The 18246-nt window shown below is 37.8% G+C and overlaps 1 protein-coding gene across 1 annotated transcript in view; it reads left to right on the forward strand.

The window, feature by feature from the left end:
* The window catches only part of DSG2 (desmoglein 2), a 45345-nt gene that overhangs the window by 25038 nt on the left and 2061 nt on the right, over positions 1-18246 (forward strand). Inside the window, exons 10-15 of the mRNA XM_006835129.1 lie at positions 2961-3226; positions 7417-7559; positions 7834-8061; positions 12443-12670; positions 14768-14893; positions 16152-16480. Coding sequence (XP_006835192.1) covers positions 2961-3226; positions 7417-7559; positions 7834-8061; positions 12443-12670; positions 14768-14893; positions 16152-16480 — 1320 coding nt within the window. The remainder of the gene's footprint in view (positions 1-2960; positions 3227-7416; positions 7560-7833; positions 8062-12442; positions 12671-14767; positions 14894-16151; positions 16481-18246) is intronic.

The raw sequence follows: 18246 nt of genomic DNA on the forward strand, positions 1-18246 counted from the left end.
CTGTTTTAACATCACACATAATTTCTCAGGCAAGTAATTTGCATCTCCTCCTTCTTTTGTTAGATTTGCCATGATTTGTCAATTTTATTAATCCTTTTTAAAAAACGTCTTCTTGTCGATTATTTCTATTGTTTTCCTATTTCATTTATTTCTGTTCCTGTCTTTATTATTTCTTTTTTTCTTCTGGATTTCTATTTGCAGTTTTATATTATCTCCAATTCTTTCTGTTTTGTTTGTTTGTTCCTGTATTGTTTTCCTGAATTATTCCTTGTTTTCCTCCTCCTTTCTGTCAATAATTTGGAGTTACATTCTCTTAAATTCTTTTTCAGATGGTTACAATGCTTGTTCCCCCTCAACAAACACTTTCTCTGTTTTTTGGTCACTTGTTTGAGCCACTCTGTCTGGTTTCTTCATGTGAACAGCAATTATCTGTTGCTTCCAAGACATTGTGATGTGTGTTATTTGTATAAAATGATGAGTGGATGTTTGTCTAGTCTTTGACACTCACCAACTGGTTCCTGTTGGGTGTGATTAGGGGATATGCACCATTCTCTCTCTGCTTTTTGTGCAGCTCAGGTTAGCATGGGTTTGGCTAATGCTGGTTGTTGCCCTGATGGGTGCCGTTGTAGAGGGTACAGTCATGGCTGGGCTGTATGGGCACAGTTGCTGTCACATCTGATTGGCCAACACAGGTCATCATTCTGTCTCCTGTTTTTGCTGTGTCTGTTCAGCTTCCTTGCCTAGTAAGCATTCAGTTCTCTTCGCTAGCCTTTCAGCCAAAGCTCAGGTTCCAGAACTATCATCTGCATCTGTTTCATTGGTTTTCCTTTCTTTGTTGTAGAGGATCTTTATAGCAATACTAGTCTGCCATTTTGCTGCTTCCCCAAATATTTTAAATGTTGAACTAGAGATAGCAAGTCACATGAAAAAAATCCATAATTTACTAACAACTTAACAAATAATTTTAAAGTATTTAATGTTATTCATATTAGAAATGACAAAATATTAGAAATGACACATATAGAAAGTTAAGGTATGCATACTCTTTATATTGCTAATGATGCTGAACATCTTTTCCTTCTCCTTAGAGCTTTATGGTGACTTATATAACACAATGAAACCATTTTTTTAATCACCAGGACCTAGCTCACTTTATTTATGTTGTTTTGGCCTTTTATGGTCCTTGAAATGTAATGATATCTGACTGGACGATATTTCTCATACAGCATGTATAATGTCATTAAAATAAGTCATGTCAAGTTCATGAACATGTTAAAAATAAAAGTAACTGTCACAAACTTTAAAATCATAGAGCATTCGAGTATTCCCCCCAGAATGTTTCACTTGTCTTCATGCCATCACTATCCACATAAAAAAAGGGGAGCAGGAGAAGTTGTTAATTCATCTTATAACTTCACAAGGAGGAAAATGAGGTTCATAATAAATAATTCCCTCCCCACAAAAAGAACAGTTTTGTTGTAATTTATGTAAGCCGGCTTAGCTGTTTATATATATTAACTGCTGTGGTGTTGTAGGAGAAGCATTGGACTGATAACTGCAAAGTTGGCAGTTCAAACTACCATCCACTCCTTAGAACCTTATACAGTGTTGCTATGAATCAAAACAAGGAGCTCTGGCAGTGTAGTGGTTACAAATAGGGCTACTAATCTTACGGTCAGCTAATCAAAACTACCAGCTGTTCCGCGGGAGAAAGATGAGGCTTTTGGCTCCCGTAAAGATATACAGCCTCGGAAACCCTGTACAGGGTCTCTATGAGTCAGAACCGACTCCACGGCACATAATAATCAAAACAGACTTGACGCCACTTAACAGCAACTAGTTAATGTATTGATATTATACTGAAGAAAGAAAGCACAAATGGTCAGGGCATTTAAAAATATATAAGTAAGAATTAAATGTATTTTGAGTCAGTAATTCTTTTAATAACAAGCAATTCTTTTAGTAACAATAGCTCAGCAAAAGAAAGAAAAATTCAAAGTAGCATCAATAATATTTGATACTTACAAATAATTAAAATGCCTAATAATAGAATGGCTAAGTTGCCTAGTATATATAAATAATAGAAAATTATAGCTAGAACTGTTTATAAAAAGAAAATGGAAAAAATCAGAATATAACCTACAATGAAAGACTGATTATATCACATATATGTTACAAATGAATATAATTCACATAGAGCAGAGTATTTGAAGGAATTTTATCTTTTATAGTATTTACAGTAGATGTTAATAGATGTAATAGATGTAAAAGTAGATGTTAATAGACAGTATACTAAATGATTGAGGTGGGCAGGCTTCTTGGCTTAAAGAAGTTTGAAAATCCATGGGTTTGACAAAGTTAAACAATTTTCTTTACTCCAGGAGCTCTGTTCTAATATGCAGTGAATCTGCATTTGGGGATGGGACAGACAGTGTTATCAACACTCATGAAACACATCTTAAGGAATATTCATAAATCACTTTTTCATCAAGGGAAAAGAAAAAAACTTCAGATTGCTAAAAGAAGTTCATTTTTTAAATGTTTTGACCTTTTATTTATTTATTTTTTAAATGGAAGCTTACTAAACATCTGCAGCTTTTATGAGTATCCAAAATGCCAAAAACTCTTTGTTTTAGTTGCTTGATATCAATAAAAAAAAGGAGCTCTCGGGGCAACAGTGGTTTGGCGCTTAGCTGTTGACCCTAAGGTTGGAAGTTCAAGACTATCAGCTGCTCCATGGGAGAAAGATATGGCAGTTTGCTTCTGTAAGAGTCCAGCCTTGGAAATGGTCACTATGAGCTGGAATTGACTTGAGGGTAGTGGTTGGAACCTTGAGAGCTGCTGTATTTCCCATGTGAAATGTTTTATATCTGACAGTAACGCCCGATGAGTGTGTGTGTTCTGTGGTGTTCTAGTTCTTTCTGCTTAGAAAGAGTTCCCTTTGTGTTTGCCTTTTCTAGGAAATAGATTATGAAGAAATGAAGAATCTTGATTTCAGTATTATTGTCACTAATAAAGCAGCATTCCACAAATCAGTTAAGAATAAATACAAGCCTACATCCATTCCTATCAAAGTCAAGGTGACAAACGTGCAAGAAGGCATTCATTTTAAAAGCAACACAGTCACGTTTTCTGCTAGCGAGAGCACAGATAGATCAAGCGTAGGCAGAATCTTTGGAAAATTTCAAGCTTTTGATGAAGATACTGGAAAAGCGGCCCGTGTAAGGTAAGAGAGCATTTTTCTCAGCAATCACTATAAAATTTGAACATTTCATTCCTTCATATCCCAGGATTATAATTCTCCAAAGGTCTATAGCTTAAACTTTCCTGACATGTTGTACCTGTAACTGCAGGGAGGAATTTTTACCACCTGGTATGGTGCTGTAGGATTCAGCACTGAACCTCAAGGTCTTTTTGAACTACAAGGTCGGCAGTTCAAACTCAGCATTTCCTCAGAAACCCTATACAGAGTTGCTATGAGTGGGAACTGACTTGATGGCATTTAACAATAGTAGCATTTTTATTTAAGCTGTGTTCTTATTTTAGGGACAGATGAACCTTTTATAATGTTTATCTTGATCACAATGTCCATTTTCTTTTTCTTTAAAATATATTTAATGAGAACTTACTATTTGCCTCACTGTACTAGAAAGGAGGTCTCTGGGTAGCACATATGGTTTGCACTTGGCTTCTAAGTGAAAGATTGGCACTGTGCAACCACACAGCAGTCAGAAAACAGACCTAGTGACTGATTTCTCTAAGATTACAGCCATTCATTGAAATCTCTGTTTGAATGCAATTCTACTCTGATACGCAAGGGGTCACCATGAGTTGGAATCAACGTATTAGCAACTGTTTGGTTTTTGGTTTTGGTGATAGAAAGGATAGTTCCTAGATAGCCATTCTGATACAAATCATCTATAGTGACCCCTTAGATTTGCATGATTCTTTTACATTTTCAAAGTAAATTTGCACCTTAGATCTGAGTGACTTGCCAGGGAAAGACTATTGTCTACAAAGTTCTCACTGCAATTATTTCACCTTGCAGAGTCACCTGCATATGTTCCAGTAGAATCTTTACCTGCTGCCCCAGACACATAGTGTGTATAGGGTTTCTGAGAGTTTAAATCAATGCAGAAGCACAAAGCTTCATCTTTCTCCTGCTAAACCACTGGTGGGCTCGAACTAGGGATCCTGAGGTTTGCAGTGTTCTGCTTACCCCATTAGTAGTTGTGAATACATCAAAAGATCATGTGTTCTGCCTGGAGGAATAATAAATCATACCTTCTTCTCAAAAAGGAAATTTTGATTTTTTAGTATAACTTACAAAACTTTAGAATGAGAAAGGTGTTTAGCATAACCATCATAGATTATTTCATTTATTGAGAAAACATTTTCTTAACTTTTTGCAACGTTGTCAGATACAATGTTTGTCCTTTTGTGAAAATGACTAATTTCACTCAGCATAATGTCTTCCAGGAGTCCTGGTGTGGCACAGTGGAGTAATGTGCTACGCTGCAGAGTCAGTTTGAACCACAAGGTCGGTGGTTCAATCTTAACCAGCTGCTCCTGATTATTCTTCTAGCTTACTAGTATTGAGAGATTTATCTTCAAATTCACTAATTCAGGCTTCAATTGCTTTGAATATATTCCTTTACCCTTTCAGTGTATTGCCTATTTCTGAAATCTTAGTGTAATCATCTGGATTTCTAATTTCAGGTTTTGAATTGTTTCAAAATTTGCATTTATTCTGAATCCTTCTAAAGTTTTTTTTTGTGTGTGTTCTCTTTGTTTTCCTCAATCTTTTTTTGCCAGTCCTTTGAAAGTACATAAGTATCATTCTTCTGGATTTTTTAAAAATTTCATTACCTTTTCTTCCCCAAGATGTTTTCTGTCTCTGCATCTTATTCATGTATTTGAGCCATTTCTCTCTTGTTGCTTTGTGTTAGCTAAAATTGTCAGCTGTCTCAGGGGCATTATGGGATTTTTGTATTTATTTTCAATTAATGATTGTGTGTTGCTGTGTTCTTAGGCTCTCACCAACTGTCTCCTGTGGTAGGTGTATTTAGAGAATGGAAGCGTGTACACCATTGTCTGTTGCCTTTCTTGCACCTGAGTTTATAGTGGTTTGGACCGTTGTTGGCTGCTGTCTATCTTTTGCCCAGGGGGTAGAGCTGCAGAGAGTATGGTGATGGCTGGCCTGTATGGGCACAGTTGCTGTCTCCTGTTGGGTGAAAAAGAGAAAAGCCCTCACTCTCACACACACTCATGAAAACAAAACCAAATAAACAAACAAGGAACCAACAGTGAAAGGAGAAAAATAATTAAAACAGGCAGCAACCGGATAAAAAGAATATAATAACTATAAATATAAAAGAGAAAGGGAATGGGAGCTATGGAATATAAAATAAAAAGAAGAAATTTTTTAAAAGCACATAAGAATAGCTATAAAGAGAAAAGGACAGGAAAATGGAGCTATAAAAGAGAAAAATAAGAGAGGAAATTAAAGGAAGAAATTAAAAAAAAATAAACTTAGAAAAACAGGAAAAGGGAAGATGCAAAGAGAGTACACAGTAGTAAAGAAAGATCAAAAGGGGAAAAAAGAAGATGTGAAGTGTGAAGCAGAAGAAACGAAGGAAAAACAAAAGCCAAGCTAAAAAGGCTAAAATTCAAGGGGATGGAAAGAGAAGAAGGAGAAAGAATAAACAAAGAAAGACAATGAAACAACCAAAGGAAAAACAAACAAGAAAAGCAACAGTGCCGCTGATGGTCTTGGAGAGGAGAAAGCTGTCAGGGCTTCTACAAGCCAAGGAGCTCAGGAGGTGGGCGTGGGAAGGATGTGACAGCAGAGTTCCAGCTCCTAGATGGAGTCATATTGGCCTCAGAGTTATCTAGGTTCAGGGCACTCAATCCAGAAGTAATTCATGGAGATCCCTGATGCAGCTGATTTCAGTGTCTGTTAGGACCACAGGGCAGCTGGGGATAGGGTGACTGATTAAATGCTGGTCTGGTGGCTCTGTGGGTTTTATATGTCTGGAGCCAGGCCCACCAGAATCCAGGCACCAAAGCAGCACATCAATCAAAGGTTCACCTCTCAGTCTCCCTCTCATGCTGTCCCTGCTCAGCGTCTCCTCCCAGCAAGCACTCAATCCACTGCTCTAACTTCTCTTCTGAAGTCCAGTGTTCCAGAATTTTCATCTGTGTCTCTTTCATTTGGTCTCTCATATCTTTGTTGTAAAGGGTCCGTGTAGTGCGTCTTGCTTGTCAGCCATCTTGCCAGAAGCCTCATTGGTGTCTATTTTTTAATAAAAGAGAACAGTTAGAATACTCTTTAAAGAGCTCACAAAACATCTTATTGTGAAATGGAGCTGTATTAATACAGCATTGTTTTTATTTTAAGCATGAATGTAAAAAGCCATTGATGGCAACTAAGTCCAAGGTTTAGAATTCCAGACATGAAACAGAATATATGTGAAAACCCAAATACTTTATCACTTACTGGTAGGAATATTAAAAATTAGAACAAAACTATTTTGAATGTATAATTGATATTTTTTTAATGGCACTATAAAATATTGTTCTAAAAAAGACACTTCTTAGATTATAATTTATCCGTTTGATTTATTGAACCAAGTTCTCCATATAGTATCTGGTCACATTTTGGGCTCAATGGTATTTGATTACAACCATTCCTGATCCATCATCTGAATATTCATGCTTTCCCATAGCTTTCTCTGTCCACCCTTATTCTCCTTGCTTTGAAGGAAGCCAAAAATCACTTTATCTACACTGTTTTCACTTTTAACCAATTCCGCCTTAAAGAAGGAGTCCTGATGTGGCTCTGTGGACTAATGTGCTGGATTGCAAAGTCAGTTTGAACCACAAGGTCACCAGTTCAAGCTCACCGTCTGCTCCTTGGCAACCTATACAGGGTCATTATGGATCAGAACCAACTCGATGGCACTTAGCAACAACAGCCTTAAAGAAACCATGCTTCCATTTAAGGCAGTCACTGATTTTTACAGTTGAGACTTAAAAATGTTGACAGTGTTCCTAATAAATGATAGCATGTAAGACTTATCTCCACCAGTTTTTGTCATGTACTCGCTAAAGTTCTCCACATTTATGGAAGACTAGACCAAAGCTACTGGTCAGAGCAGCTTACAGACTCCTGGGTTAGTAGGCCCAGAGTGGTCACCCTTGCTTTATTTAATATGTTCCAGAACTAGAGAAAGCACCAAACTAAGTGTGAAATGCAGTAAAGAGGAAAGGCTTTTAGGATGTCTTCAGGAAATTAAAGCATTCAAGATTAATGCCCATAGCAAGATCATAAAGAGGAAAAAATTAAGTCTGAAACAGTTGTGATTCCCAATTTATCTTAAATTCAGAACTAATTTTCTGCTTGCTTTATAACAGATATGAAATAGTGGATGATAAAGAAAACTGGATCTCTGTAGATCGTTTTACGTCTGAAATTAAACTTGTAAAAATTCCTGACTTTGAATCCAAATATGTCATAAATGGAACATATATTACAAAAATGGTGGCTATAGCAGAAGGTAAGTCATCAAATTGGTATCTTTTTTCTTGGTTATATGTATTTAGATATTATTTTCCAGCATCTGAGAGTTTCTTTGGATCTTGTCTCAAAAACAAATCTCTCCAAAGGGTAAGCTTTCACATTTCTATTTATTTAGTCAGTTAGTAAGCATTACTTGATCTAACTGTGAAAACATATTTGTATAAGCATTATCATCATTTGTAAGTACTTTCTTAAAAAATGTTAACTATGTCCATTGTCAGCAATATGACCGGAACTTACTTTTTTTTCAGGCCACCCTAGTAAAACCATCACTGGTACCATCGTTGTCAAGATTGAAGACGTCAATGATAATTGTCCCAAACTGGTGAACCCAGTGCAGACTGTCTGTGATGACGTGCCTTATGTGAATGTTACTGCCAAGGACCTGGATGGACAACACAATAGTGTGCCTTTTAGTTTCTCTGTCATTAACAAACCACCTGGAGTGGCAGAAAAATGGAAAATAATACAACAAGACAGTAAGCAAAATCTTTGGTCTTCATTAAAATCTAAGTATTAATCATGATGTTGATAAGTACAGTTCAGTTAGTATAGCGCTTCTGAGGAGCAGCTGGTGAGTTTGAACTGCCGACCTTGTGGTTGCACTCCAAGCCTTGCCCTACAGCACCACACCACAAACCTATGAATCATATAGATATTTAAAAGTCTTTATAACATAAGCTTCTATGTTTTTTCTCAAAAATTAAATTCCCTGTATAACCACTTCACTACCAGGGCTCCTTATAAAAGTTTATTACATAAAATTCTAAGCCTACAGACATGGTGGTTATGTGCCGTGGAGTCGGTTCTGACTCACAGCTACCCTGTATAGGATTTCCAAGGCTGTAAATCTTTATGGGAGCAGAAAGCCTCATCTTTCCCGTGGAGTGGCTAGTAGACTTGAACTGCTGGCCTTGTGGTTAGCAGCTCCGTTTATAATCCACTACACTACCAGAGCTCTTCAAGCTTACAGGCATAGTACTTTTAATCTGTGTATAATAAATACCCCATTTGAAATAGCAGAAGAAGAAAAAAATAATCAAAAGTGTTGAAGGTAGATAAGTGTCCTCCAAATAGCTCTTGTAGTAGTTGTTTTGGCTCTTCAGTTGAGGAGTAATATGCCTTTGTAAGCACAATAGTCTTAGTGGTTACCTCTGGAAATCCTGAGTATGGTGATAGTAATTTCATTTATTGAGTGTGCACTGTGCTAGCACTTCACATGCATTATCTCATTTAATTCTTACCCATAATATTTCTCTCTAAGGAAACCAAGGTAAAGTAACTTGTTCAAAGTCACCAAAGCTATCAAGTGGTAGAGATAGACTTTGAAGACTATCTGTCTAGAGGCAAATACATAATCTTTCAGTAATGGTGATCTATGAATGAAGAGACACACAGACTGAATGGATGTGGGAGGGATGGTGGGACTATACTCAAGACTATATATAGTTTTGATAGGCTATTTCTACATGTAAATTTACCTATAATGCAAGCACATCCATAAATGTGGTAGAACATACTGGGGCAAATTTATGAAAACTTCTTAGAATTAACCAAACACCATGAGGGAATGACTTATGGGACATGGAGGCTCAGGACTATGGTCTTGGGGGACACCAACATCAATTTTCATAGCCTCGCCCTTTGAGCAGCTGTCTAAGGTGCAACTATCAAACTCTGCCTGTCTGGAGAAAAGAATATTGAAGGCACATGGAAATAATTAGTCCAGTGGACTAATGGACCGTGCAAAAATCAGCCTCCATGACCCTGAACCAGAGCTAGATGATGTCCGGTTAGCTGTTACTACCAACTGCTCTGTAGGATAACATTAGAAAGTCCTTGATAGAGGGACAAAAATATGACATATAACTCAAAAGCATACAAAAGGCCAGACTTACTGGTCAGATGGAAAGTGTTGGAACCCTAACTTTATGGCCCTTAGTTACTTGTCAGGTCTGGAAACCAACTCTCTCCCATGACTCAATTCTCAGCTAAACAACAGATAAGTCTGAGGGGGAGCAGTAACACCAGGAGGTATGAATTCCAACTGTTTGAACTCAAAAGGGTGGCAGTTCCAAGAACAAAGTTCAGAAGGGTTAGGAAAGAAGGAAGAATGGGAACAGAAATCAGGAAATGGGATCAGTGGTGCTACATTGTGGGGATTGCAATCAAGGAGATGAGTCAACATGTGTGTGAATTGTTGAATGAAAAACTGATTTGCTCTGTAAACCGTCACTGGATTCAGAATAGTGGTTTTCATATGCTGAAAAGTCTATCCAGAAAATGGCTTATTTCAAACAATTAGTGTTTATTTTAGTTATGTTTTGATTTAAAACCCAAGTCTTTCTTCATTTACAGATATATTACTTTTCAGTCTAGCAAAATTTTACAATCACTTCAAGAGGCTTTTTGTAATATTTGGTCTAATTTATAAAAATAACATTTTTAGCATTTCAAACTGCACTTACCAATTTTACATACTTCACTTCCTTTTTAAGTGTGAGGGAGAATCAAAAGTTATTTTGCACTTTGGTTATATTAAAATACCCCTCCACGTCCACGACTGATGACAACATTGAGCGTGCACGTGAAATGATTCTGCCAAATAAACGAGTGCCAGTGGATTATGTGGCAAATCATTTGCAAATCAGCCATGGCTCTGCCTATGAAGTAAGCTACAACAGACCTACGTTTCAAAAAGGTTGTGTAAGATGGGTGCCAAAACAACTCACAGAAGAGCATAAACAAAAGCGTTTGGACACTTGCAAACAAAATTTGGACCAATACTCGAAAAAAGATTAACAATTCTTAAAATAAATAGTTACTGATGATGATACATGGATTCATCACTGTGAGCCTGAGAGTAAATGGCAAAGTATGGATTGGAAATATCCTCAATCATCAACCAAGAAAAAGTTCAAAAGTCATCCATCATCTGGAAAACTGATACTTGGCAGTTTTCTGGGATTCTCAAGGGTCAGTATTGGAACTCAATTAGGAAAAAGTTCAAGAATCAACAGCGCCCCTTACAGTGAGATGCCTACGGAAGAGCTGAAGCCTAAACTTCAAATGAAACAAAAGGGCCTGGTGATCTTGCATCATATCTCCACACATCTGCTCACACTTTTGATACTGCAAAAATTGCATTTTGAGGTGTTAAAGGATCCTCCCTATAGTCCTGATCTTGCTCCATCACACTTTCACTTGTTTGGTTGCCTGAAAGCAACCCTTAGAGGACAAAGATTCATCCGTGATGAAGAAATGAAGACAGCAGTGCATTCATGCCTCACAGCTCAGGCTAAAACATTTCTTAATAAGGGAACACAAAAGTTATTGACAGGTGGACAAAGTGTATTGAAAAATAAGATGATTATGTCAAAAAATGATGTATTTGTCTTTTCTAAAAGTTGATTAAATTCTACAGCCAGAGTGCACATAATTTTTACTCATCCATGTATTTCAGCTCTCTGAATTAATAAGTCAAGCCTTCTTATAATCCTTATATAGTGCAAATAATTTAAATTGATAAATTTATTGAAACTGAAATTTCCTTTAGTCTTCTAATCCTGCAGAAACTATTGCTATTTCAACCTTAAGACCACAAATGTAAATCAGCTGCAGAATTGCCCGTTTTAATTTGAAATTACAAAACCGTCTCACTAGTAGTGCTAGGTTTCTTGTAAGGATTACAAATATAGAAAACAATACAGTAGAATCCGTCGAATAGAAGAATATATTAAAAGGATGCCCTTGATTTGTTTAAGTATTCTTTACGTTGTTGTTGTTAAGTGCCATTGACTCAATTCTGACCCATAGCGACCTTGTATAGAGTTTCCAAGCATTCCTTATATATACTTAATTTTAAATCTTCGTAGAGGTTTTGTACTCACTCAAAGACCGGCATACCCTCAGCTAGCCCAAGTTGGCTCCCCACTAAAGATGAGTTACCATGGTGACTAAAATTACTTACCATCGGGTTTCAGCTGGCAAAAGCCCTAGGATGGCAGTTATCCAGACAGTGTTTCTTACCACATTCTCTCCTGGGAATTAAATCACAGACTTGATTGATGGCCTTCCTCACAGTGTCTAATTCTGTACTGAGGGAATTTGGAGATTCCCACCGAGGCTAAAGTCTTGATAGGAATTTGCCTTTCTTTTGACTAAACTTACTGGTACTCTTAAGACATATCTATTTTCTCTAACAAATGTAATATTTAGAATGTGCCATATACTTTATTAATACTAAAAAACAAATAAAAAACAAAAGTTTCTGTTGAGTCCTCCCCAACTCATGGTGACGCCTCATCCTAAAAATTTGATACTACTAGTATTAACATTTTACAGATAAGGAAATGAAGACACAGAGAATTTTACTAACGTTCTCCAGGTCAAAGCTATTAAAGGACTGGAGTCCGGATTTGAACCCAAGCCATCTGGCTCTGGATTCTGTCTCTACCTTTATGTTATGCCAGTTCTCCAAATAAATACATTGGGTTTTTTTTTTTTTTTCTATTTAAGGGTAATAATGTTAGGACTTGATGAGGTCTTGATTTTTTTTTTTTTTTTTACTATATTTCTAGTGCATAGAACAATTCCAGCATTTGGTAAGCAGCACACATTTATTAATATGAATCCTCATACAACTAAGATGTCCAAATGTGATTCTTTTCTATTACACTGCATATTTTAGGTTTATGGACTAATTTAATCTGCACACAGTGTACTTCCAATAGACAAATTAAGGAAGAATAAAACGTCTAAATGGAGCGGAGTATGAGTAGCAAACACTGCTGCTTTTTCATTTCACCTCTTCCTTGATGATCACTCATTTTTATTTCTTTTTTCCTCCCATTCTTACAGGTACCAGTATTCTGCTACAACCAAGTCAACGGAAGCTTGAGCCAAGTGAAATCGAATTCCTGATTAAAGACGTGCAAGGTTTAAGTTGCCAGGAAAGGCAGATCCTTAAACTCAGAGTCTGTACGTGTCTGGATGGCAGTGGCTGTGTGGAAGCACTACGGGACTCCTATGTGGGCCTGGGGCCCTCAGCAGTTGCACTCATAATTTTGGCTCTTCTGCTCTTGCTACGTAAGTATTTAAGGGGGTAAAAAAACATTTTCCATTTCTTTTAATAGTGTAAGTGCACTACTACATTAGTTATTCATTGCTTTACACTCTAACTAAACACTCAAATTGTTTTCAGTGTAAAGAAAGACTGTTGGAAGGATTTTGACCCTGGAGATAAGACTCTTGTATAAACTCAGCGTCTTCCAGTTAATCATTGCTTTGCACACTCAACTTGGCACAGCCAGCTTCCCCATACCCTTTCTTGGCTTGCCTCTTCTTCAATGCCAACAGTAGCTGAACCCTCTCAGTGCATCTGTGTTTCTATGACAAACTATTCCTATATGTCCTGCCTTCTCCATATACCGTCCAAAGACCTCAGGTTTCCTTTCATGAAAGACCAAGGAACTATAACTTGAGGTTGTGTAGAAGGAGTACCATTCCACTTAACAACTGAACATGGAAAAGGACAACCTCTGAAAGTGCCCAGGCTATTTCATGTCAGAGAAGGGGTCTTGTAAATTGAATACATAGCACTTCACAGTTTACAATATATTTTGATACTATTAGCTCCATTTTATGGATAAGAAAGCATAACTTATCTCTGTTTATCAAACTAGGAACCTTGGTAACGCTGTAGGATGAGAACTGGACTCCTGACTAGATTGTATGATTGGTAGTTCAAATCCACCAGCCTATCCACAGGAGGAAAGGGAGGCTTTCTGCATCCCTAAAGATTTACAGTCTCAGAATCCCTATACCAGGTCACTGTGGGTCAGAATCGACTCAATGGGCAGTGGGATTTAGAGCCTACCTGGATCTCCTGCCCACAGATTCCTTGAACTGTCCTCTCACATAAGACTCTGCAGGGCCCAGTGTAGCACTCGACACATAACAGACGCTTCACTTGGTAAATATTTGTTGGAATGCATTACCATGAATGATTTCTGTCTTTTTATTACTCACAGTAGATGTAGTTACTGTACCGCCATCTGTCTTACATTAAAAGGGATCCAGAGGGGAGACAAGTTAGCTTTGGTGGTGGTGGTGTGCCGTGGAGTCAGTTCCAACTCATACCGACCCTGTATAAGGTTTCTGAGGGAGCAGAAAGCCTCATCTTTCTCCCGCGAAGCAGCTGGTAGTTTCAAACTGCTGACCTTGAGGTTAGCAGCCCAACTCATAACCACTACGCTACCAGAGCTCCTAAACTCATCTTTGGAAGCTATCAAATGGAAGTAGCAATAAGAGCTACTGTGAATTGACTGCTTCAGATGTGATTACTTTTTCTTGGTGAAATTATAGAGGAAAATATACAACAGTTCAACAACGTCCGCATGTACATTACAATCCCATTGATTGTATTCTTCAAGCTGTGCACGGTGTGGCTAATTCTTTCTTGCACTGATCGAGGGAAGGGTTGGCTTTTCCCTTACTCCTGGGATAGCAAGAAATTGAAGGATGAGAACTTTGAAATTTTATTGAACTCTAAATAAAATGTTATATATGATCTAAGGTTTGTTCTTTTTTCAATGTAGAATCATTTCAGAAAACTGTAATTAGGTAATTCAAAGGTTAGGACCTAAGAGAGGGCCTGCCTTATGCTTAATTCCAGTCTGGAGTGAAGTATTATTAGAAATTCCAGTGTTCTGGAATATTTGAGTAAATTAAGATTTTTCAACCTTTTATTGTTGTTAGGGTGCCATCGAGTCAACCTTTAAGGAATTTTAAATCTTTCATACATATGTTCTCTGACAATGATTTTTATGAAATTAAAAAGTTTCATAGAACAAAAAGCATATAAAGTCTTTAGGTTAGTTTTGATGACTTGGATGCCACCTAAACCACTCACGGTGCTCCACCCAGTAACGATGAGCAGCTTCTTTTTTATTAACTCAATGTTTTGAACCTGCAAAGCCTCTCCTCCTACCTACAGACTTTGGTATGTCTCACCCAAAGTAAGCTTAGGGAGATTGGGTCATGATGAAGAAAAGAAAAATATGCCTGTAAATAACTGAAGACTGAACTCCTGGAAGTGATATGCAGATTCAAAAATGATGCCATATAAATTTAGAAATATGTGGGGACTAACTTTCTCTGAACTCGGTTTTGTTTCCTACCTAGTTGTGCCCCTCTTATTGCTGATGTGCCATCATGGAGAGGGAGCCAAAGGCTTTGCCCCCATCTCTGCTACTATAGAAATGCTGCATCCTTGGAACAATGAAGGAGCCCCCCCTGAGGACAAGGTCAGTTTCTCAGATAGCAATGTGGCGTGTCTTCTTTCAGGATTTTGAAGCAGCCATGGGAAATGTTTCTAACATTTTAGGGCATGAGAGAGTCAAGTGGCCATTATGGATTTTATTCAAATGCTTTGGTTAAACAAAAAGTTTAACTGGCATCTTATTTTGTTTTTATTGCCAGGGCAAAGCTAAGATGTTTTAACTGAGTTACAGGGAATGTACAGCAAGGGTCAAGGGGTGACAGATTTACTAGAGTGTATAAAGATTTAGGATTTAAAAAACTGTGCCCCAAAATTAAATGGGCAGTCTTGTACAACCAGGCACAACGTATTTTCCATTCCCTTCCATGTGTAGAATTGACAGAGGTGAGCTCAGTCAACAGCCACCATGGCATTTGTAAAATGTTTCAAAATCCTCTCCTCCCAACCTCCTCCTCATCTCCTGTCATCTCTATTGATTCTGCAACATTCCATTTCCATGAGCGTCACTTCCAGTAGGATATAAATTTAGCTCCAAAGTTTCGGAAACTTCTGTATAACGGTGGCTTAAATGTAAACTTGATCATTCCAGTACCAACAAGAGGATTCCTCCACAATGTAGCACCAAGATCCTCCTTTCTGGTTATTCCTTCATGGACGAGCTCATTCCTATACTGCCGTCCTGCTTCAGTCACTATGCTCATAGTCCAGCCAGCAGATAGGAGAAAAGTAAAGGAGACAGCACTTTATGAGCGTTTCCCAGACACCATATCTACTTATATCTCATTGACCAGAACTGAATCACCTGAGTATATCTAGTAGCAATGGAAACTTGGAAATCTTTATTTTAGGCAGCAGTGTATCAGTTTTTTTGTTGTGTGTGTGTGTGTGTGTTTGTTTTTTTAAGTATTATAATCACAGAAAATAGTGTCCTGCCCTGGAAAAGAACAAAAAATGCTATTGGTCCTAGTGGAGTAAATGAGCTAAGACCACATTTGAATGCTTCTTTGTTTTCTTGAGCTATCATTAGCTCTGAAACTAGAAGGCAGAATGGAGATCTGATGAATTAAATACAAGGAGACTTCAAAAACAGTTCATGGAAAAATGGAATTAAAAGATAATGAATTTTTTTCACAACCTTTTTGAAGTTGTGCAATCCAAAATACTCTTCTTGATTTGACCCTAAAGAAACAGCCATCCTTCTGATGCCCACTTAGCTCGTATCCTTTTACTAACCGTGCCTCTCCATCCTCTGACTCACTTCTCAAATGTGTTTGCTCTCACAGGCAGTTCCAGAGCTTCTGGCAGCAGATCAAGGGGAAAATCTAGCAGTGGGAAATGGAATCGGGGCTTCATTAACCAAGGAATCCTCTGTGAAAGGATTTAGTTCTGCCTTCTTTACCAAAGGGGTACACGAGATGTCTGAGATGGATGGAAGATGGGAAGACCACAGAAGTCTTTCTGGTGGGGCAACTCAGGTCACAAGGACAACAGGAGCTGCCATAGGCTCTCAGACCATAAGGACCACAGGAACGACGGGGCTTACCAGAGACATAGCCGGAGCCCGAACTAATGCCACTGTGGTCAACGAGCAGTACTTAAGAAATTATTTCACAGAAGTAAGGATGGGTTTTTTTTCTGTGTGAGGAAAAAACATTTGCGTGTGAATGTGGTATCATTAGGGCAGTCGTGACCTTGGGTCTAAATGAGACTCTTTGTTTTAAGAGAACATAATGACTTAGAATCCACCCAGTAGAAACTGGTTTTATTGTTTGCTTATTTGTCTTGGGTTGCCTTTTTTTAATGAAGTAAAGGATATCTGACCCATTGAATCAGTCAGCTAGAGTATGTGATGACAAAAAATTAGACTAAAACCTGAGGTTTCTTACAAAGGCTTATTTCCTCCCTTACACTTATGTTTTTGCCTTTCAAGTCAGCTCCACCCTGCCCCATCTTATCTTAATTCCAAGAGCAGATTGTATCTGGAAGCTTCCATCTTGAGCCATAGAGAAAGGAGTGATCGCAGAAGTAGGCAGTTGCCCTTAAAGTTTCAGCCCGTTGATGCCTCCATTTCATTGACCACAGCAAGTCACATTAGGGGGTACCCTAATGTCGATGGTTCTGAAAATATAATCCTTCTGCAGTAAGAGACTTGATCAGGATGGGCCCAGCAGGGAGAGGTAGAGAATAAATGATCTCAAAACCATAATCTAATACACCCATGTACATTTTGGCTTCACTGTTGAGATGTTGTTTGTTGTTGCTAAGTGCCATCGATAGTTCACAAAAAAATTATCAGGAAAGATAATCAAACACAGTAAAGAGCTTATGCTTGGAACTGGAAATTAGAAGCAAGCCAGAGTGCCTTTCTTAAGAACAAGATCCAGAATTAGGGACAGGCAGAGTAGGAGAGTTAATTATCAGTAGGAGCCTTAAGAAGAGAGAGGGAGTAGGTTTCCAGTGAGGAATCTGATTTATTTCTCTCCTCTGTCTTGAAAATTACTGGACTTCTTACCCCCTTTGGAATCCCTTCCATCCTCCCTTCTTTCATATAGTCATTTTCTTCGCACTCCAAAAGGAATGTAGTCAGTGTCGAGGAAACCTAGTTCTAGTCCCTTTATGGTCCAAGCTCACTGCTAGCACCATGTTTGTTTTATGTTGATGTTTCCCATCTCCACTCTAACCCTACTCAAAGCTGTCTTGGTTGTGTGTATGTGTGTGTATATATGCTAGCTTTTTGCTGAAAATAGTTTCAAATTTATATTAAAATTTGGAAGAAATATGGTAGCCCTGGTGAGTCACTGTAGGATAAGTACTATACCACAAGGTTGTTTGAATCGTGAAGTCGGCAGTTCAAACTCACCAGTCACTCATCAGAAACTCTGTATAGGGTTGCTATGAGTTGGAAACAACTCAAAGGCACTTAACAACATATATTTGTTATCCATAGTAACCAATTATCAGCATTTTGCTACATTAGTTATTTGCTTTCCCAGTCGTTTTTTTCTGTATCTGTCTCTCACTCACATTTCTCTTCCATTATTACAATACAATTAGCAAATTCAGAATATTGACACAGTCCATATTTAAGCTGAACTAGTTAGGCCAGTAATATCCAGGTTTCTTCATTTCATTTAGTTGTCACAACATTTTAGTCTCCTTTCATCTGAAACAGCTTTGTTTTTCCTAATGCAAAAATGGCATGGAGAACATGTCCGACTTCCTCTGGCTTCACAAGGGAGAAAGAGAATAAAACTCAAAATCAAACCAAGGCTGATTTCTATAAAACAGAAGCCAGACATCCCTTTATATTTCAACCATATTTAGCCTATTCTGATACCAACTATCCCTCCCACAGCATTCTCTGCTTCATATTTAGGTTCAA

Source organism: Chrysochloris asiatica, unplaced genomic scaffold (assembly GCF_000296735.1).
Source record: "Chrysochloris asiatica unplaced genomic scaffold, ChrAsi1.0 scaffold00015, whole genome shotgun sequence".
In the NCBI taxonomy this organism is placed as follows: domain Eukaryota; kingdom Metazoa; phylum Chordata; class Mammalia; order Afrosoricida; family Chrysochloridae; genus Chrysochloris; species Chrysochloris asiatica.